The following is a 22,455-nucleotide window of genomic DNA, read 5'->3' on the forward strand; positions in this document are numbered from 1 at the left end:
TACATAAAAATTGGGACATTTTCTTTAAGAATCAAAGACATAGTAAAAAAATATTTTCCCCATGTTCTAGGCCTCCTGTGACTCACCTCTAAGGTGTCTCCATCAGCCTCTCCTTCCAGCTCCACTGTACTGCCTGATGTATTGGTCAGCATCTCTTTCACCAAAAAGCAAAACCTAGAACAGCAAATGTCACAAAGATACTGTTTAACTTAGTTTCATTACATTAAGCTGTACTTAAATATAAACCAAACTTACATAAGTCACGGAACAATCAATCTACTCCTTGATTTTACATGGTACTCTATGGGTTATCCCATGTGATACTTGAATGCTCTCTATACAGTATCTCTACTAACTGGTTGGTCAACTGATGCTTGAGCATCAGAGTACCCATTATCTAGCAACTGAGAACCCATTATCTCCCAAAGGCAGCTCATTCTGAGAACTTAGTGAAAATGTTCCCCTTTTATTGATTGAAGACTCCTTTTATATGGGTACCCTCCATAGATTACTTAGAGTTAACCCCCTTTGGGTATATGTACCACATATTGTTAGCCACTTATCAGCATATGGACACTTAGGTTGTTTCCATTTCTGGGCTATTGTGAATAGTGCTACAATTAACATATGAGTACAGACGTGTCCCTGACAAACTGATGTCAGTTAAAGGTAGAGTGGTGGTTACTAGAGGATAGGGAGAGCAGCAGGGAGGGAGGGAGGGATGGGGAAAGCTAATCATGAGTACCAAGTTACAGTTAGATAGGAGAAAGAAGTTCTGGTGTTCTGTACAGTAGGGTGACTATAGATAATAATGATGCCCTTTAATTTCTTTAAAGCTACAAGAAAGGATTTGGAATGTTTTCACCATAAAGAAATGATAATTGTTTGAGGAAATACATATATTTTCTCTGATTTGGATGTTACAAAATACATGTATTATCAAAATATCATATTATAGTCTACAAATACACATAATTTTTATGTATCAGTTAAAAACAAAATTAGAAATACATTTAAAAAGAATTCTTTTTCTACATTACCATGTCCATGAGCAATGTACATACTTCTATCATGTCCCTGTAAGACTTTCCTTATTGTCTCATTGTTTTCCACTAACTGGATATTCTTCAAATGGGTCCTTGTATTACTCTTCAAAATTTGGTCCTTTGATCAGCATTGCAGGGGTGACTTAATTGGTGTTAAGGGCAGCAGAACCATCCCCTTTCAAATTGTAGACAGTCCAATTCTCAGTAAGATATAAGGTCTTGTACAAGGGGAGAAAATGCCATATAATTCTATTGACAAAGATTAAGCCTAATCTCAACTATTAGTCATGTTTTTCTCACAAGTGCACATCAACCACTTAGACTTGTGTAATTGTTTATTTGCATACAACTGATCTGGAATCAGTAGAACATTTTTATTCAGAATTCTCTCTTAAGACGGTAAGGAGGAATAGTGCATGCTTCAAGAGAATTTCCACAAGACCTTAAAACATTCTTTTTATAATAAGCTTATGCCACCTTTACTTCTAGTATTTCAATACTGGGAAACCCAATGTCAGGCTTCTGAGGAGACACATGATATGCACTCACCAGAATAACTAAAATTCTTAAAATTATATTAATTACTAATTGTTGTTAAGCAACTCTCATACCTTGCTTTGGGCAGTGTAAATTCAAGAGATCACCTTGGAAAACTACTGGCAGTATTAATCAAAGCTAAATATAAAGCTACCCTAAAACCCAGTGATCCACTCCTAGGTATATGCCAAACAGAATTTAATGTATATTTTCACCAAAAGGCATGTGGAAGAATATTCTTTGAAGTTTTATTCATAAGAGCCACAACTAGAAATAATCCAAATGGTCATCAATAAGAGAACACATAAATTATTGTACATTCACATAATGGAACACCACAAGAAATAAAAAGGATGAAGAGATACACACATCATGGTTGAATCTTATGGCTATTACCTTAAAGGAAAGAAGGGAGAAATAAGATAGTATGAATGATTTTATTTATTTGAAGGTCAAGAATTGGCAAAACTGATGACAGAAATCAAAAATACTTATCACTAGAGAGGGTTTAATGACTAGAAAGGGGCACAAGGCACCTTTTGGCGAGCTGATGTGGGAGATGGGTATATGGGTGTAGATATATGTAAAAATTTTATCCTAGCTGTATACTTTAGTGCACTCTTCACACTTTACTTACATGTATATTACACCCCCAATTAAAAATTATTAAAATGACAAACCAAGGGAAAGGAAGAAGAGACAGAAAGGAGAAATACTGGGGAATGACACTGACCAAATTATATTGTTCTGTTGTGTGCATATATGAATATGTAACAAGGAATCCCATCCTTATGTAATTATAATGAACCAATAAAAATATGAAAGAAGAAAAAATTTAAGTAAATGGGAAAAAAGGAGAAAAATAATCCAAAATAAATCAATCAAGATGTATGATCTAATAGGGTATATTTTATTTATCATATGTAAATATGCATACATTTCATATATTATTTGTAAATACATGTAAATTTTATAAATCATATAAAGTACAGATCAAGACATAGTTTTTCCAATTAAATTTCTAAATGGCCTAGCACCATTTTCTCTTTTGTTATAAATAAAGTGATCATATAAAAAAAAAGATGTGTGATTTAAAAAAAAGTATAACACAAAAGGCACTGAGTACTGAATAAGGGTCATAAAGATAAATTTTGTAATAAAAGGACAACAAACAATCTTTAAAAATAAGAATAAAGTTGAAGAACTCACGTTTCCTGATTTTACAGCTTCCTACAAAGCTACACTAATCAAGAATGTGTGGAACTTGACAAAGGACTGATATATAGAGTGATGGAATAGAATTAAACATTTATAGCCAACTGATTTTCTAAGGGTGCCAAGACCATTTAATGGAGGACAAATAGTATGTTCAACCAATAGTACTGGGACAGGGTTGGCAATATAGCTCAGTTGGTAGAGTGCTTGCCTCACGTGCACAAGGCCCTGGGTTCAATCCCCAGCACCACAAGAAAAAAGTAGTACTCGGACAATCACATGTCCACATGCAAAAGAATGAAACTGGATCCTCTAACTCACATTATATAAAAATTAGTTAAAATGGATCAGACCTAAATGTAAGAGCTAAAACTATAAAACTCTTAGAAGAAAATACAAAAACCATAGAACACCTTGTAGGCAAAGTCTTCCTAGATATGAACCAAAAGTGCAACTGACAAAAGAAAAAATGATAAGATGAACTTCAAAATTAAAAATTTTGTGCTGCAAGTTTTTCAACAGAGTGACAAGACAACCCACAGAATGGAATCAAGCATTTGCAAACCTAAAAAGGGACTTATATGGAAAGTATATAAAGAACTCTTAAAAGACAAATAGCCCAATTAAAAAGAGACAAAGTTTGGAGAAACATGGTAAACACCACTTTCACATGTTGATCCAAATTAACATCACCACAAATGACACAAAAATATTGTCCCCTGATATGAGGCACTGGGAAAGACACAACATTGCTTTTGTGGTATTCCAGCCCCAAATATATAACATGAGTATACTGATGAGCAAACAGCAAACAAACTCAAATCAAAGGACTGCAAGCATGTATTACCTGCACTCTTTGAAAGTATTAAGAAAGACAAAGACTAATGATGATCTCTTTCAGATGAAAGGAGACTATACAGACATGGCAAGTAAATGTTATATATGATTGTGGATAGGACTGTGGGCCAGGAAAAAGTCTTGTTTTACTATAAAAGGTATTAGGGAGACAATAAAAATTTGGAAATGGCTTCTAGATTATAGTACCATATCAATCTTAGTATGATTAAATAACTACTATATAATTACACAAGTGAACATTCCTTTTTTTTTCTTTTTTAGGAAATATGCTGAAGTATTTAGAGGTAATGCAAAATTATGTCTACAACTTACTCTTGACCAGTTCAGTAAAAACAACCATATGCATATAGAGAATGTAAAACAAGTATAGTAAAGGGTTACACTGGGGAATTCTGGCAAAACATACATGCAAATTGTCCATACTGTTTTATTGAAACATTCTTGTAGTTCTGAATATTTTTCTAAGTAAAAAATGTGAACTTTGCCAGATGCGGTGGTACACATCTGTAATCCCAACAACTTGGGAGTCTAAGGCAGGGGAATTGCAAGTTCAAAGACAGCCTCAGTAACTTAGTGAGACCCTAAGCAACTTAGTGAGACCCTGTCTCAAAATAAAAATAAAAAATAAAAATCTCAGTGGTAAATTGCCCCTGGGTTCAACCAAATAAAGGTGAGCTTTAAAAATTGGGCAAAGGATTTGAATAGACATTTCTTCAAAGAAGATATGCAAATGGCCAATAAGCACAAGAAAAGATGCTCAGTATCACTAGTCATTAGAGGAAATGCAAATTAAAACCACAATGAGATTCTGTCTCACAACCACGAGGATGGCTATAATCAAAAGTACAGACAATAATAAGTGTTGGCAAGGATATGGAGGAACTGGAACCATCATACACTGCTGATGAGAATGTAAACAGGGAAACAGTTTGATAGTTCCTCAAAAGGTTAAACACAAAGTTCCCATAAGATCCAGCATTTTGACACCAAGAAAAATGAAAGAATATGTCCTCACAAAAACTTAAACATGATTGTTCATAGAAGCAAAATTCATAACAGTCCCAAAGTGGAAGCAAACCAAATGCCTATCAATTGATGAATGGATAAATAAAATGTGGCATATTCATACAATGGAATATTATTCAGACACAAAACAACAAAGTAATGATACATGCTACAACATGGATGAACCTTGGAAACACTATGCTAAATGGAAGAAGTCAGTAACCCAAAGACCACATATTATATGACTCAATGTCTATGAAAAATCCAAAATAGGCAAATTCATAGAATTAGAAAGACTAAAGTTTGCATAGGGCTAGGGTTATGTAGGTGAGGTTGGGGAGAAAAAGGGGAATGACTGCTAATGGATACTGGGCTTCTTTTGGGGGTGATGAAAAAATTCTAAAATTAGATTGTGATGGTGGTTGCAAAATTATAAATACACTAAAAATGGAGTTGTACACTTTAAATGGGTGTGAGGTATGTAGATTATATCTCAAAGCAGTATAATAGTTTTCTCTAAATTAAAATTTTAAGAATAGAGCAAACAACCATCTTCTTAGCAGAGGCCCTTCAAAATTTATTCACCATAAATAGATGCAAATAGCTGAATCAGCTATAACTCACCTACTACACTGGTCTTCAGTGGAAAAGTAGATTTGAAAGTCATCAGAGTTATCATGGACATAAAGAAAACAACACCGTTCATCAAACTTGGATAGGCTGAAAATTGCAAAACATAAGAATGCTTACATGGAAGTTATGACACCAATTTTAAAGTTTTGAGAAAATCTAGTAACAGATTTTCTTTCACTTCACAAATTCTTGATTCATTAATCTTTTAACACAAAACCCATATTTTGCATTTTTTCTCTATGAAATTTAAATACCAGGGAACTTTATCTTGTTTATGTTTGAGTTAGCCTTTACAACTGACTTTAACTAATGTGTATCAAGAACTTCTTCTATATTTGGTGCTAAGCAGAGCATATGGGCAAGAGACAAGGGTACAAAACATGGTCTATGTCCTCTAGGAGTTTAGAATCACACACACACAGACACACAAAGACAGACAAGGTATTTGTGAAGTCATTTATTGTGGTATCAAAGGAATTTCTAAACCTGGAAAATATCAGGACACAGTATTTGTGGTTGTACAAGGTGAACAGAAATAAACATTTCATCTTAGCTCAAGAAAGGTCTTTAAATATTCTCTGGTCCATTTCCAACCAAAGTGTGGACCCAACTCCACAGCACCTCAAACATGTAATATTCAGTTTGCCTGAACATAACCAGCAACAGAATGTCACCACACTCCATCTGCTGACAGATCTCACTGTTAGAAAGTTCATTACCCACATTGAGCCAAAGCCTCCACAATGGCCCTCACCCTGCCAGGTGGCACTATGGAAAATCAGGCTAGATTTTCTTCTACAATTAGCTCTTCAAATAAAGCCACTTCATCTGGTCCCTTCTAAGTCATCTCCTTCTGAAATTCAAAACTTAGACCATTCCTCATGATATAGATGACATGACAAATAATGTGTTGAAACAGCAACAGTCCAGAGTGATTGAAAAAAAAAAAGAATTAAAGCTAGAGTATACATCAGCAAGTTTTGAAACCCAGTCAATGAAAGAACTACCTCAGTTAGTCGAATAGCTTTAGGAATGCCCAAAGCATGCACCTCATGTCACGTCAGTCCTGAGATCTGAGTCACCTCAGGTCCTGTGCAAATCCCCACTGATGGTTTGAATGGCAGGGAAAGGCATCTCTATGAGGCGGTACAAACAAAAGAACATGAGGCGAGGGCCAACATGTTCTTGTACAACTTCATTACTGAGTAATATATTTTTTAAAATTTTAAACATATTTGGGTTACCTTCTACTTTCTAGGTAGTATCATCCAAAAGTTCTACTGTGTACTTAAATTATTTCCCTCCCTTAAAAGTAATGTAAAAAATCATTCCAATTGAAGCACTAATGTGCTCAGGACAGAATCATACTGTGACCAGAGAAAACTGGAGATTTATTTAGTGGCCTGAGGTAGAATCAGAGAGAGGCCAGAAAGTTTTAGTCCAAGTTCTTCATTTGATAAAAAACAGTGAAGAAACTGGAATCTAAAGAGTTTGGGTGATTTCCCAACATCACACAACAAAGGGATTAGAACTCATATCCACTTCAGAACTACTCCCACCCTTGAAAGTGCTGGCAGGGTGACAAATGCAGCAGAGGTGTATTATTCCTGCTTGGGAAAACCCCACAAATGGTCACCATTCCTGAAGGAATAATCAAGTGCCACACTTTTTCCAGGAATATACCACCCCACTCCCTCCCTAATAACAATACCTAACTCCATTGCTCTGTCCAGGAGACCCCACCCAAGTGCCATTAGCATATAATTCCTGGCTTGATCCTGAGTACTTGAATATTTTTAGATCAAAGAAGACATCTTTCTACAGATATAACTTTATTATTTAAATTTGAGACAAGAGTTTCTTCTGTTGGATGTGAGAAAAGCTATTCTATAACTATCTATAACTAAGAGACCTTTACTAGCAGCACATTATGGACCTCAGGCAGGGCAGCAAAACAGAAAATAGTCTATTTTGGGTTCAGTTAAAAATAAGAACATCATAACTCATGAATAAGTGGTAACCTTAAAGTACATCAAACATTATCACTATTATGTGTATTAAAGTAATAGTTACATTTTCTTTTATGTTCTTACCTTATTCCTTTAATAGAAGAGGCTGCAAAATTCCATTCGTGGATTTGTTTCTGCAAGTATCAAAGACAGAAGTCAAAACTTCGTTTTTCCATATATAGGATCAGTTAGGGTTTCATACTATAATCAACCATTTCTACTATTTTATTTTAAATAGTGGTTAGGGGTTAGAGCAATATACTTTGCATAACTTAGAACACCTGAAATATTTTCTTAATGTATTAAAAAATTCATTTGTATCTCTAATCCAGTTTAATGCAAACAATATAAACTTGAAATAAACAATTTGAGACATAAATAAGCATACAATAAATACACAGTAACTGTGGTTTTTCATCTTCTATTAACATAGCAGGAAAACTCTAAAAGGTTTAGGAATCACCCATCTAAGTTGAGTGTCTTGCAAAAAATGTTTGGAGAAGCAAGACTATGGTAGATATTGTTCAGTCTTCATTTCCTTTTCTCCCTAGGCACACAGCTAAACAACATTTCCCATCCTCCCTTGCAGCTACATGAGGCCAGGTGGCAGAGTTCTGACCAATGAGATGTGAGCGGGAGTGAGGGCACCACTTGTAGACCTGACCCATAAAACCTCCACAAAAATCCTCTACTTTCTTTTTCCCCAGTCACTTCAGGATGGAATGGGGCCCCTGCCAACATAGATATGATATGAGGCATAGACAAACTTTTATCAAGATGTTGAGGTTTAGTTAGGAGCTATTTGTTTGAACATCTAGCCTACCATGTCTAATAGAAATATGTACCAAAATGCACTTTTTTGGGGGGTGGGTATCAGGGATTAAACCCAGGGGTGTTTAACCACTGAGCAACATCCCCAGTCCTTTTTTTCAGTTTTATTTACTAAATTGCTTAGGACCTTGCTTAATTGCCAAGGTTAGTCTTGAACTTGCAATCCTTCTGCCTTAGCCTCCCAAATTGCTGGGATTACAGACATGCACCATCATGCCCAGCTCGAAGGTGCACTTTTTGTTATTTTTAAATTTTTGTTTATTTTTATTGGAGCTTTATGATCATACATAGTAGCTGGATTCATCATGACAAACTCATACATGCATAGAAATCGATTTCAGTTCATGATCCCAACTTTTCCTTCTCCCTTTTTCCTTCCGTCCTCCCCCTTCTCCTTCCTCTAGTCTAATAGACTTCTTTTCACTCATATATTAATTTGTATTTGATTGGTCCCTTATGTAAACTTATCCTTCCCTCCCCCTTTCCTTTATTTCACTCTAGCTTCCACATATGAGAGAAGATCTTTGAGTTTTTGAGCTTGGCTAATTTCACTTAGCATGATATTCTCCCTTTCCACCCATTTACCTGAAAATGTCATAATTTCATTCTTTTTAGTGGCCTAGTAGATCTCCATTGTGTGTGTGTGTATTACAATTTCTTAATTCATTCATCTACTGACAGACATCTGGATTGATTCCATATGTTAGCTACTGGGAATTGTGCTGCTATAAACAATGATGTGGCTGTGTCACAATAGTATGCTGATTTTAGATCTTTTGGGAAAATACCAGGAGTGGGACAGCTGGGTCATATGGTGGTTCCATCCCTAGTTTTTTGAGAAATCTCCAAACTGCTTTCCAGAGGGGCTGTACTAGTCTGCAGTCCCATCAACAATGTACAAGTGTTCCTTTCTCCCCACAATGTCACCAGCATTTATTGTTGTTTGTATTCTTGATCACTGTCATTCTAACTAGAGTAAGATGAAATCTTAGTATAATTTTGATTTGCATTTCCCAATTACTAGAGATGTTGGACATTTTTTTCACATGTTTATTGGCCTTTTGTGTCTCTTCTGTTAAGAAGTTCCTGTTCAGTTCTTTTGCCCATTTATTGATTGGGTTATTTGGGGGAGGGTTTGGTGTTAAGTGTTTTGAGTTCTTTGTATATTATGGATATTAATTTTCTATTGGAGGAGTAGCTGGCCAGATTTTCTCCATTCTATAGGCTCTCTCTTCACAGTTTTAATCATTTCCTTAGCTGTGCAGAAGCTTCTAGTTTAATGGCACCCCACTTATTGATTGTTGGTTTTGTTTCTTGTGCTTTGGAGGTCTTGTTAAGGAAGTCTGTGCCAGCATCTATATGATGAAATGTTGACCCTATATTTTTTTCTAGCAATTATAAGGTTTCTGGTTTAATTCCTAAGACTTTGATCCATTTTGATTTGAGTTTTGTGTAGGATAAAAGATAGGGGTCTAATTTCATTTTCCTACACATAGCTATCCAGTTTTCCCAGCACCATTTGTTAAAAGGCTGTCTTTTTTCTAAGATATATTTTTAGCACCACAGTCAAATATCAGATGGCTACTGGCTTCTGGGTTTGTCATTGTGTTTTCTATTCTATTCCATTAATTTTCATTTCTAATTTTGATACCAATACCATGCTGTTTTTGTTACTACAGCTCTATAGTATGATTTCAGATCAGATATTGTGATGCTTCTGTTTCACTTTTCTTGCTTAGCTTTGCTTTGTCTATTCTTGATCTCTTCTTATTCTAGTCTACGGCCATACCACCCTGAATACGCCTGATCTCGTCTTCTTATTCTAAATGAATTTAAGAATTATTTTTTACAATTCTGTGAAGAATGTCATTGGTATTTTGATGGGGATTGCATTGAATTTGTATGTTGCTTCTGGTCCTATAGCCATTTTGACAATATTAATTCTGCCTATCCAAGAACATGAGATGTCTTTCCATTTTCTCAGGTCTTCTTCAGTTTTTCTCTTTGGTGTTCTATGATTTTCATTGTAGAGCTCTTTCAGCTCCTTGGTTAGATTAATTCCCAAGTATTTTTATATTACTTTTTAGAGGTTATTGTGAAATTGTTTTCCTTATTTCTTCCTTGACTGAATCACTGTTGGAATATAGAAAAGCTATTGATTAATGGGTGCTGATCTTGTATCCTGCTACTTTGCTAAATTCATTTATAAGTTCTAAGTCTTCTGGTGGAGTTTTTTTGGATCTTCTAGATAGGATCATATCATTGGCAAACAGAGAGAGTTTGACTTCTTTTCCCCTTTGTATACCTTTGGTTTCTTTTTCTTGCCTGATTGCTCTGGCTAATGTTTCAAGGACTATATTGAATAGGAGTGGTGAGAGTGGACAGCCTTGTCTTGTTCCTGAATTTACTGGAAATGCTTTTAGTTTTTCTCCATTTAGTATGATGTTGGCTTTGGGTTTGTCATACATGGCCTTTATGATGTTGAAGTAAGTTCCTTTGATCCCCAGCTTCTCCAGCATTTTTAACATGAATGGGTATTTGATTTTATCAAAAGCCTTTTCTGCATCTGTTCAGATGATAATGTGCTTTTTGTTCTTAATTCTGTTTAAGTAATGAATCACTCTTATTGATTTGCACATGTTGAACCAATCTTGCATCCCTGGAATGAAACCCACTTGATCATGGTGTATTATCTTCTTGATGTGCTTTTGGAAGTGGTTTGCTAATATTTTATTTAGGATTTTTGTATCTATGTTTATCAGGGATATTGGTCTGTAGTTTTATTTCCTTAAAGTGTCTTAAGTGTCTTTGCCCAGTTTTGGTATGGTTATATGAGCTTCATAAAAAGTATTTGGGAGTGTTCCCTCTCCTTCAACTTCACGGAATAATTTGTAAAGTCTAGTAGAACTCAGCTGAGAAGTTGTCGGGTTCAGGGCTTTTCCTTTTTGGAAGGCTTTTAATTGCTGTTTCAATTTCATTACTTTATATTGGTCTGTTTAGGATTTCTATATCTTTCTGGTTCAATTTGGGTAGGTCATATGTGTCAAGAAATTTGTCCATGTCTTCCAGAGTCTCTTTTTGGAGTATAAATTTTCAAAATAGGATCTGATAATCCTCTGGATTTCAGAGAGGTCTGTGGGATATCTCATTTTTCATCCCTGATCTTGTTGATTTGCTTCTTCTAACTCTTTCTTTAGGTTAGTTTGGCTAAGAGTTTGTCAATTTTATGTATCTTTTCAAAGAACCAACTCTTTGTTATATTGATCCTGCATATCATTTTCTTATTTTCAATTTCATTGATTTCAGCTCTGATCTTATTTATTTCCTGTCTTCTACTGGATAAGGGGTTAGTTTGCTCTTTGAAGGCCTTGAGATGGAACATAATCATATTTATTTGTGATCTAATTTTTTAATGTAGGTTCTCAGTGCTATAAATTTTCCTCTTAGAACTGTTTTCATAGTGTTCCAGAGACTTCGATATGTCTTTGTTCTCATTCATTTCAAAGAATTTCTTGTCTTCTGTTCTCATTTCTTCTTTGATCCATTCTCCGTTTAAGAGATTATTTTGGGGGCTGGGATTGTAGCTCAGTGGCACAGTGCGTGCCTAGCATGTGTAAAGTACTGGGTTCAATTCTCAGCACCACAAATAAATAAATAAAATACAGGTTTGTCGACAACTAAAAAGATATTTTTTAAAAAGTATTTTTAATCTCCATGTGTTTATGTGGTTTCCATTATTTTTCTTGCTGTTGATTTCTAGCTTTATTCCATTATGATCTGATACGATACATGGAATTATAACAATCTTTTTTGTATTTGCTAAGATTTGCTTCATGGCCTAAAAGACAAACTATTTTGGTAAAAGTTCCATGTGCAACAGAGAAGAAGGTAAATTTAGCTGTTTGGGGGTGGAATATTCTGTAGATGTCTGTTAGGTCCGTTTGATTTATAGTGTTGTTTAGGTTAGAGATATCTTTGTTGATTTTTGTTTTGATGACCTATCTATTGGTGATAAGGTTGTGTTGAAATCCCCCAGTATTACTGTGTTGGGGTCTATGTGGAATTTAATGTCATGGAGTGCTTCTTCCATGTAATTGGGGGCACTGACATTTGGGGCATGCACACCCACACATAGAAGAAATAAGGAAAAAAATCATTTAAAAATATGTGTATGTAAAAAATATCCAGTATCTTGGTATAAACTAGAAAGGACCTTCTCCACTCAAGTAGTCAAAATATTTGACCTGAATGGGTAGTCAATGTCTACGTCCAATAGTCTTTCTTACCAATTATTCTTGTGTAAAGTACTGATAGAAAGAACAAGGGATGGGGATGTTAACCCCTTCCTGTTATTGTGTTGCCAAGTTACTAGTTGGAGTGGCCTAAGATTGAAGCTGTTTGATATAAGACTCAATTTCCCTTCTCACCAGCATGAGGTGGGATGGGTTAAGCTTTTACAATCAGTTTGCATTTTGACCTTTCATACTGGATCTGCACACTCCCAGGGTACTGCTTCTGCAGTGCTTTCTGTGAGGGGAGATCTGCCCAGTGGTGCTGAGATCTATTTGGTCTTTAGGTCTTATCTGGCTAGGTTTAAAGATGCCTTCTTTAGAGAGACTAGGTTGACCTGCCCCTAGGCCTAGACTTTAGCTTGATTGCTTCCATGGGTTTGGTTCTCAGGTGCTTCCCAAGAAATCCAATCATGGAACAGGGGGACTGAACCTACACTCACTTTTGCCTAGGAGTTGAATTTTCCCAGGTGTAGTTCCTGAGTGTATTCATGCCCTGCCTGTTCTGACTTCCAGACCAGCATGTGAACCACCAACACAAAGGCTCCCCTTTGCCCTTACAACTTAAGTCCCCCTAGGTACGGTCCATTCCAAGCCCATTTCTCTTATGTTATGCCACACACTGCCTAGATCCCTTGCTAGGCAGCTGCTGGGATACTGTGTGTGTGTGTGTGTGTGTTTCCGGATCTCCCGAGTCCCACTGATGTCACAGTGGGCGTGCTCATTCCAAGGTGGCTCCTGGTTCCACGCTCCCTGCCAGGTCAGAATACTGCCTGCACTGGCTTATTTAACACCCAATTGTGCTTGTCAAGGATTTGCACGGTTTGCCACCTCTCAGTTCTGGTAAGTTCAGGCAGTGTTTTTGATCTCAGATTTCTCTGCACCAAGACACACCACAGCATCACCTGAAATGCCACTTCCTCTAGTCCCCTTTCCTTTGCCCACAGTGAAATGGCTCCTGCAGCCACTGTAGGTGAGGGTTTTCTTCTTTATTTTATTGTATCTAACCTTCTGAGTCTCCCAAGCTGTCCTGAGTGTCCAGTATCAAATCCCAGTGAAATCCCTCTTTTGCCCACCTTGTTAAAAAGCTGTGTATCCACTACCTTGGTCTCATGCCACGGAGTAACTTGGAAAGCTGCCTCCTCTACTTCACCATCTTCCCAGAAAACTCCAAAGTACCCTTTAAAAAAGCCCAATTCTATCCCCTTACTTCATTACCATTTCTTGCCCTTAAACTGTACAAGGCTAAGCCTTAGAAGGAATGTCTAAAAAACCATAGGCTACAATATGAATACATCACAACTGTAAAAAAAAAAACACTAAACAGGAAAATCCATTTTGTTGGCCTGAGGTTGCTTAAAATTGATCACTGGTAGTATTTACATGACAGGAATCAATAAACACTAAAAATTAGCCCGCATCCCCAAATGTTGGCTATTCAACATTTACTAGCATATTGCTGCCTTCTTGCTCCCAGTGAATTTCTGAATTCATGGCTAATAAACCAGGAACTTAATCTAATTTAAAAGCAATGGTACATAGAGTTGTATATATGTATGTGTTCTCTTTTTATCATCCACATGTAACCCACCAGGAAAAAAAATGCAACACTGTATAGAAAAAATGTCATCTCACTCTAGGAAAATCTGCTTGCTTTTCACAATCTGTACAATTTCAAACTTGTAAATGAAGGCAAATGCAAAGGATTCCTCTCAAAGCAAAAGGCAATTTATATTTCTCTCAGACATTTCCTCTAACAACTAGAAGCACTTGTGGAAAACATTTCATCAGTCAAGGAAAACTAACATTTGCTATGTATATAATTCTTTTCCATTTCTTATTACAGACTATATGCAAAGCAAAACATTTACAACCAGAGAGATATTATATGTACCAATGGAAAATTTCTATTAAGAGCCAGCAATCATTGTAGGTTTCAAATGAGGTAGGCTGAGTTGGTAGAATTTTATGAAATCAAAACCATTTGGCTTTATAAGTACAAAGAGTCACTTTAACAGCATCAATTTTTTCTACAACTATTTGTCAAAATATCAGGTATTTTACATCTATATCAAAGAAATAGTGAGATTACAAGACCCCAATTTTGGAAATTCTCTTTTATGACAGTGGTATCAATAACACAAAGAAAATAAGTAAGGTTGTTGTCTGGTAGAGGATTTTCTGAACTGAGAAAAGGGTGCTTCATGGAGATGGTACTTGGAGGGCTGCACAAAGAGCAGGAGCAGGGGCTACTGATATTCAGTTTCTTGATCTGCATTTGCTACTGAGGTGTGTTCACTTTGTAAAAACTCTATCAAGCTGTGCATTTATGATTTATGTATTTTTAAAAATATTTTTAGTTGTAGATGGACACAATGGCTTTATTTTGTTCACTTAATTTTACGTGGTGCTGAGGATCGAACCCAATGCCTCACAAGTGATAGGCAAGTGCTCTCTACCACTGAGCTACAACCCCAGTCCCTGATTTATGTAGTTTTCACATGTATGTTATACAGACTGAATATCCCTTATTTGAAATGCTTGAGACCAGAAGCATTTCAGATTTTGGAATATTTGCATAGATTTTACTGGTTGAGCATCCCTGATCTGAAAATCTGAAATGGGAAATGTTCTCTGACCTGAGACTTTCTGAACACTGACATTAAAAAAGCTTCAGACTTTGGAGAATTTCAAGGTTTTGGATTAGGGAGGCTCAACTTCAATAACAGGTCTTTAAAAATACCCAAAGAAGCTGGGCACAATGGCACACACCTGAGGCTGAGGCAGAAGGATCATGAGTTCAAAGCCAGCTTCAGCAACTCAGTGAGACCCTATCTCAAAATTAAAAAAGGGACGGGGATGTGGCTCAGTGGTTAAGTGCCCCTGAGTTCAATCCCTATTACTACTACTACTACTAATAATAATAATAATACCCAAAGAAGCCAGGCTTGGTGGTTGCATGCCTGTAATCCCAATGACTCAAGAAAGACTGAGGCAGGAGGATCACAAATTTGAGGCCAGCCCCAGTGAGCAAGGCCCTATCTCAAAATACAAAAGGGCTGGGGATGCAGGTCAATGGTAGAGCACCCCTGGATTCAATCCCTAGTATCCCATAAAAGAGAAGAAAAAAATATCCAAAGAGGAAAATATATGCTTCTTTTGTACTCAGATATTTAATGTACGGCATGAAGAATAAAAACACAAGCACATTATGGCAGCCCATCCTCACTAATGGCTGCTGACTATTTTCAATGATGAGAGGATTATTCTAATGTTAAATATTAGACAAGGTTATTGGCCTTCACTTGAGATATCATGAATACCTCTGATAAGGAGTTTCTAATATGAATCAAGCCTCGGCTTATTGTACAATGTTGCAATTTATTTGTGAAGATATTATTTATTTTTACCTTATTATAACATTAGCATTCATACTCTTGCTTCCAGGAAGAAAAATAATCCTCTTTGCCAAGTTAATGGCAGAAGTCTTCTCACACTCCATGGAAACACACGCACAGCAAATAAATCTATCTAAAGCATTTGTCAAAGGTGCTATGTTTCTTTATTAAATGCAAAATTTATGAAAGAACAAACTGAAGTACTTTAGATAAAGAGATGAAAATATCACCATTACCACAAACATCAAGCCCAGTTCAGCATTTCTGTAATCTCTGTACTATTGGTATGAGTACAAACCAGAATGGTATAAATTTGATAGCAATGATCAAAGTTTTAAATACATGTACCCTTGGGTTCAGCAAGTCCATTTCTAGAAAATCTCGGCTCCTGGAAAGCTCCCATGAGCATGGGATGCACACTAGTATACCATCAGAAGAGTGAAACATGGGGGACCTAAATATGCACTACTAAGAATGAGATGAAATAATGTTAGGTTCATCTAGACCAGGAAATACACCATATGACATGAAACCATAGGGAATATGACACTTAAAGAATCAGATCTGTGCGTGCTACCTGAAAAACTGCCCATGATGTTTGTATAAGTTTAAAAAGTTTCAAAGCAATAAGTATATGCTGTATGGTCACACCATAATGTAAAGTGCCTCTGTAAATAAAACTCATATAATATATGTACATTATACACATATAAGTGAGTTTAGAGAAAAGATAAGGGTTATCCACCCAAGTGGGGATAGAAATGGGAGCAAGGTTTGAGAAACATGGAGGGATTTTCTCTGCATATGCCCTATCTACTTCCTTATGATTTAACTATTCAAAAACCTGTATTTGTCATATATTTGAAAATATTACATATAAACACACACATGCCCACTTATATACCCACATATGCTCCCCCACAATATATAAAAATGGAAAAATCTGCTTCTTTTCTTTCATCTGTGATTATACCTTCTCATACAGTTCTATAATTTAGAAGTTGAACATGGGTGAACTATTCTTTCCAATTGTACCACACAGACTCTTCCTATTTGAAAATTGAATCTTTGATTAAATAATAGAGAAGAAAGAGAGCTGTTTGTGACTTTTCCCCTTACCATTTCTGTGGGTGATACGTGCCATAAAGAAACTGTTCTCTCCTCAGCTTCATTGTTGATAGAAACATAAGAAGGCTGGTAGACTTTGGTTGGTTCTATCACCAGAACCTAAGATAAGAAGACTCTTGTAAGACATATGAATCTAAAACAGGTGACCCTACCTAGAGAGGAAGTGGAAGATTTATACTCAATAAATATTCATTAAAGACCAACTATGCCAAGTATGGCTCAAGGAGCCAAGGGTATATAGCACGGCTGTGATTCCATGGGGTGGCAGAGCACCAGATAGGGTATGTAATCTAATGTCATGTAGTGTCCCAAATGGAATAAGGCAGAAGGGAGAGGGGTACTTCTTCAGACATAGCAGCCAAGAAAGACCTGTCTGAGGAGGTGACAAGTAAAAGGGAGGAGGTTGCAGTTTTTGAGAGAAATAAGAAAATAGATGGGATGGATGGCAGGTCCCAAGTCTATAACAGTGTGAAGAGATGAAAAGTGAGTAACATTTTCATTCGTAAGGTATTATTTGGTTAAGAGAGTAAAGGGGTGGTAAGAGGAGAAAGGGAGAGAAAAGGTGTCAGGTGAAGAAGTGGGGAGAGAGAGAGACGAAGAGAAGGAATAAATCTTCAAAAAAAATAAAGCAATATATTTAAGACAATTAAACCCAAAAAGAGCTTCCACAAGTTTCCATTTCATTACTGGTTTGTACCTTTCAGATCTGAAATATTTCATAATTAAAAGAAGATTTTAAAATGTATTACACAGGAACAAAATAGTTACCACAATCATTTCCAACAACTCCATCTTTTATTAGATGCTTAATGAAATTCTTAAAAACATGTTCACAAAATCTCATGGCATAAATATGAAACAATTATTGAAGTGCAATTTCTAGGACACTTAAATATATTACTTATGAACCTTTATAAATGGCTATAGAATTGAAACAAAAGCTAAAAGCAATTCTGAGTTTTCAATAAAGTTTTAAATATTAATCAGTGGCATTGGAGGCAAACCAAAGCTTAATAGAAGACAGTTTTAAATTCCATTTTTCCACTGTTAGAACTATTGTAGAATAAGTAGCAGCCTCTCTGGTCTCTAGCAAGCTGGTAACCAGTAGTACAACCTCCTCCCCTACTTGTGACAACCAAAAACATCTCCAGACATTACCAAATGTCCCTTGGGGACATACTTACTCTCAGTTGAAAACCACTATTTGAGAGGATATAGCCAACTTTTCCCCAGGGAGTTGATCTATCACTTGGTGATTTTGCATAGGATTGGCAGTTATTCTAACATTTGAAATTACAGTTTTCCTCCTTTTAGAGTATTCAATAATTAGATAATAATAATCCCAAGTTTCTTTTGTCTATCTTATAAAGTGAACTTGAGTCTGGGGGTATAGCTCAGTGGTAGGGAACTTGCCTAGCATGTGCAAGGCCCACGGTTCCATCCCCAGCATCAGGAAAAGGTAGGAAGGAAGAAAAAAAAGTGAATTTAGCATAACTTACTGGAAATCTGAGTCCATTAGTAACTTCATTTGTTGCTTCAAAAATTAGATCTAACCAAAAGGTAAGCCGCTCTTGCCTAGGGGAATGTTCAATAATGGGTTTCTTGAAGCGTCTAATTAATAACAAGTTCTGAACTAATGATCGCAAGTACCTGGAAAAAAAAAAATCACAAAACCCCATAAATGAGATTCCTAAAGAACTGAATTCAAGTCCACTACCTTTAAAAGTATCTTCCCAAAAGTTTTATTTACTTAAATTCATATTCTGTCACAGTGCTTCACATACAATCATTTGGCAGCCACATAACTAATTAAAAGAAGCCCAAATAAAAGGCGAAATAAGTCAGCCCAACAAAATCATAAAACATGGCTTGTTACCAACATTGGCCTAAACCTCAATTTTAGTACATAGCATCCAAGGCACAGTGACTGGAAAGTATGCTATAACTCTCAAACAACAAAAAGCAAAACTGTTTCAGCTAGCAGGCTTTCTGGCTTTTGCTGCAAAGTACCTCATGTTAAAAAAAAAAGCAAGTAACTCTTAAGTCAAAGTAATTACAAAAGAGCAAACCCACTGTCTTTTGTTTTTAATTAAACTTTTAATTTTAGATTTAGGTGAAGTTGTAAAAAATATTACAGAGATAACCCATATATTCTTGACCCAGTTTACCTCAATGGCAACATCTTGCCATTGAGTATCACAACCAGGATGTTGCCATTAATGGTCAAGGTAGAGAAGATTTCCATCACCACAAGGACCCCTCATGTTGCCCTCTAATAGGTATGCTTACTTCTCTCCCATTCCCATCCTCGTCTTTACCACTAGCAATCATCAATCTGAAACTCATTTTTTTTAAAAATTAGAATCTGATCAGGTAGATTTTGATGTTATGAAGTCTTGCCCTGCCCGTACCTTTGCTGTCCTCAGGCAAATTGACCTTTTTGAAATATGGTGATCAGGCAGTGACAGTAACTATATTTCACAAAGTACTAAATGGGGATGGTTCAGCTGAAAGTATCATAGTATTAATTTGCTCTTTGAGGATAAGGTCTGGAACTATCCTGGAAATGCAGGCCAACTAGACTCCAACTGATTTGCTTGGGTACCCACTAGGCCTCAATCGCCCAAATTCTACATATTCCAAAAAAAGATCGGGCTTTTGATTGAATACTGAGGCATTACCTCTAAGCCCTTGGAGTATTCTGCCTGTTTCCCTGAAGCCTTGGGCCATGCCACACAGTTTTTGCTAAAAATATGAGTCATGGTGGAGGCCCTGGGCCACTGACTGTATGAGTTTGAATACTGGAGGGGTTGGAGACTGAGGTCTTAAGACCAATCACATGGACGTTCCATGCTACATGATTTCACCTTCAATAAAAATCCTGCACATCAAGACTCAGTTTTCCTGGCTGGCAATACTTCATGTATGCAGTCTCATATTGCGGCTGGGAGAATTAAGCATGGCCCATATGATTCCACTGGAAGCTTGCACATGGTCTCCCCTTGTGACTTTTGCCTTTGCTGATTTAATCTATATTCTCTCGTTGTAGAAAACCATAACTGAGTATAACAGCATTTCTGAGTTCTGTGAGTCCTTCTAGTGAATCAGATATTAAGAAGGGTGATGACAGGCTGGTCTTACCAGACTGGAGGTTTCAGCTTGAACAGCCTCTCTGCTGCCTGCACAGCCTTCCCAACATCACTGGCCAACATGCTGACAGTGAAGAACTGGCCAACATCCCAATAGTTGTTCATTTTCTCCAAGCTCCCTTTTCTTCCCAACAAACTGTTCAGTCGAACACCTTCAGAATTTGAATTTTTAATAGTTATAAAAAAATCTTTCTAGTTTCTGTCACATCACACACATTGAGCAGAGGACAAGTGGACATTTTACTTTGGTTACTATGTCCCAGATGTGCTGTCAGGTAGTAACTGTTCCTTTTGAAATGTATTGCTAGTTACTTGAACATAATTTTTAATGCTAAACTTATATAACTGAAGCATCAACATCTGCAACAATAAACAGCTTTACCTATTTTCCTTAGTTCCATGGAAGTTTCAAATTGTTGTCCAGCAACGATCAGCAAAACTGCAAGGTTAATTCCCGAATAAAGAGATGACTGCAGTTCAAATCCCTTGCGATACCTATAATTATAGAAGCACAAAATCCTTATTATATCATCTTATTCTATTAAAACAAAAATGTATAGATAATGATATAAACTACCTTCTTATGAAAAAATTTATTACTTTGTTGTTTCATAGTTCTCTCCTTCACCTTAATGAACATGCAGCTCTCCAATGACTATTTCAAAATGTTGTAATAGCAGTGCAATAATTTACACTAGGGAGTTTGAAATTTTCTTCAAAAGACTTTATGTTTTTGTAATGAAAGCCACAATGATCATAACAAACAGGGAAGTCACTTTAAAGTATACACAAGAAATTTAAAATCTATTATAATCCTATCCCCAAAAGTTGAGCACAATTTGATGTTCAAATCTTCTTTTTAAAGTATGACTCCAGTTGTACATTTAATATTTTATGACATCAAAATAGCATCAATCATAGGCTATTTCTCTATATGCCACTTGCTTGTTTTATTTTAATCACAACATGGAATTATTTTTTCACATATGAAGCCATGATGCCAGAATCCTGGATCCCAAATGGTTATCAGAGCACCAACATAAAGGGATGGAAGCGGCAAGGCTCTATCACATTAGAATAAGGAACAAGATGCAAAACTAGGAATACTATTTTTATCCAAAAAAGTTAACAGTTCCATTTTAACTCTCTTCATTCTTTTCTTTTTGCACAAACTTTCATAGCAGATTTATTTGTAATAGCACAAATCTTACTCTTTTCTACATATAAAGAGTTTCTTTTCCATGAGCAAGTATGACTACTATGATCAGGAAAATATCATTTGATCAATGATTTAATAACACAAAAATATCTTTAAGTGGCACTGTTAATACTAAGGACTTCTAAACCAGGGGTAATTTTATCAATCAACAAGAGAATTCATCAATAAAATATTACTTCTTAAAGGGAGAAATTATCATTTATATCAGTTAAAATATGGCTTTATGAACTTTAGAGAATAATACAAGTAACTTCAGACCAAGCAGAGGACACCAAGAAAGTCCTTTCTATCCCGGTCAACAAAATTCCAACCTTTTTCGTCCCCGTATCTTGGGAATGTAAAATTCTACATCCTACTAAGTTTGACTTTTTAAAAATTTTCTTTTACAATTAAAAGTTATACTGAGATGGGTGTGGTGGTGTACACCTATGCACCCAGCCACTCAGAAGGTAGGATTGCAAGTTCAAGGCCAGCCTCAGCAACTTAATGAGACTCTGCTTCAAAAAAAAAAAAAAAAGCATTTCAAAAAAAGTTAATTAAGAAGAAAGCAGATGGGCTGGGTTTGTGGCTCAGTGGTAAAGTGCTTGCCTAGCACATGTGAGGCACTGGGTTCGATCCTCAGCACCACATAAAAATAAATAAGTAAATAAAATAAAGGGATGGTATTAAAAAAAGAATTCCTAAAATTAATATTAAAAAAAAAAAAGAAGAAAGCAGAGAGGTTTCCTTCTCCCAAATTAAAACAGGCCTTCCTCAGAGGCAGAGATTATTTGGACTCCATCAGGACTGAAGTCCCTGATTTGCCACTAACCAGTCCTATCATCTTGAGCCAGCCCCATGACTTTGGACCAGCCACCCAACTCCCTGGGCCACATGCTTCCCATCCACACTTGAGGGCTTGGGTTAGATGACCGCCAGGGTCTTATCCTGAGCACACATGCCCTGATCAGAAGACTAAGCTGCATTTGTTCCTATACCTACCACCACTTCTTGCTGAAGTAGGTGGAGAAAAAACTCCTCTGACTTTTCTGAAGGAGGTATAGGCAGTGATTTCCTGATTGGGGGTTGAATTCTTAGCCACCAAAATGGGAACCCAGCTTACTGTTTTAGCTCTACCAAACATTAGCTTCCCATCAAA

General features: G+C 36.3%; 1 protein-coding gene across 2 annotated transcripts in view; it reads right to left on the reverse strand.

The window, feature by feature from the left end:
* Positions 1–22,455, reverse strand: part of Map3k15 (mitogen-activated protein kinase kinase kinase 15) — a 119,265-nt gene that overhangs the window by 28,548 nt on the left and 68,262 nt on the right. For both annotated transcript variants that reach the window (XM_047535783.1, XM_047535782.1), the window contains exons 8-14: positions 20,481–20,593; positions 20,091–20,250; positions 18,449–18,599; positions 16,941–17,048; positions 7,388–7,437; positions 5,286–5,381; positions 87–174 (exon numbers count right to left, since the gene is read on the reverse strand). In XM_047535783.1, the coding sequence (XP_047391739.1) occupies positions 87–174; positions 5,286–5,381; positions 7,388–7,437; positions 16,941–17,048; positions 18,449–18,599; positions 20,091–20,250; positions 20,481–20,593 (766 nt within the window). The remainder of the gene's footprint in view (positions 1–86; positions 175–5,285; positions 5,382–7,387; positions 7,438–16,940; positions 17,049–18,448; positions 18,600–20,090; positions 20,251–20,480; positions 20,594–22,455) is intronic.

The sequence above is a fragment of the Sciurus carolinensis genome, chromosome X, assembly GCF_902686445.1.
Source record: "Sciurus carolinensis chromosome X, mSciCar1.2, whole genome shotgun sequence".
NCBI classification, from domain to species: domain Eukaryota; kingdom Metazoa; phylum Chordata; class Mammalia; order Rodentia; family Sciuridae; genus Sciurus; species Sciurus carolinensis.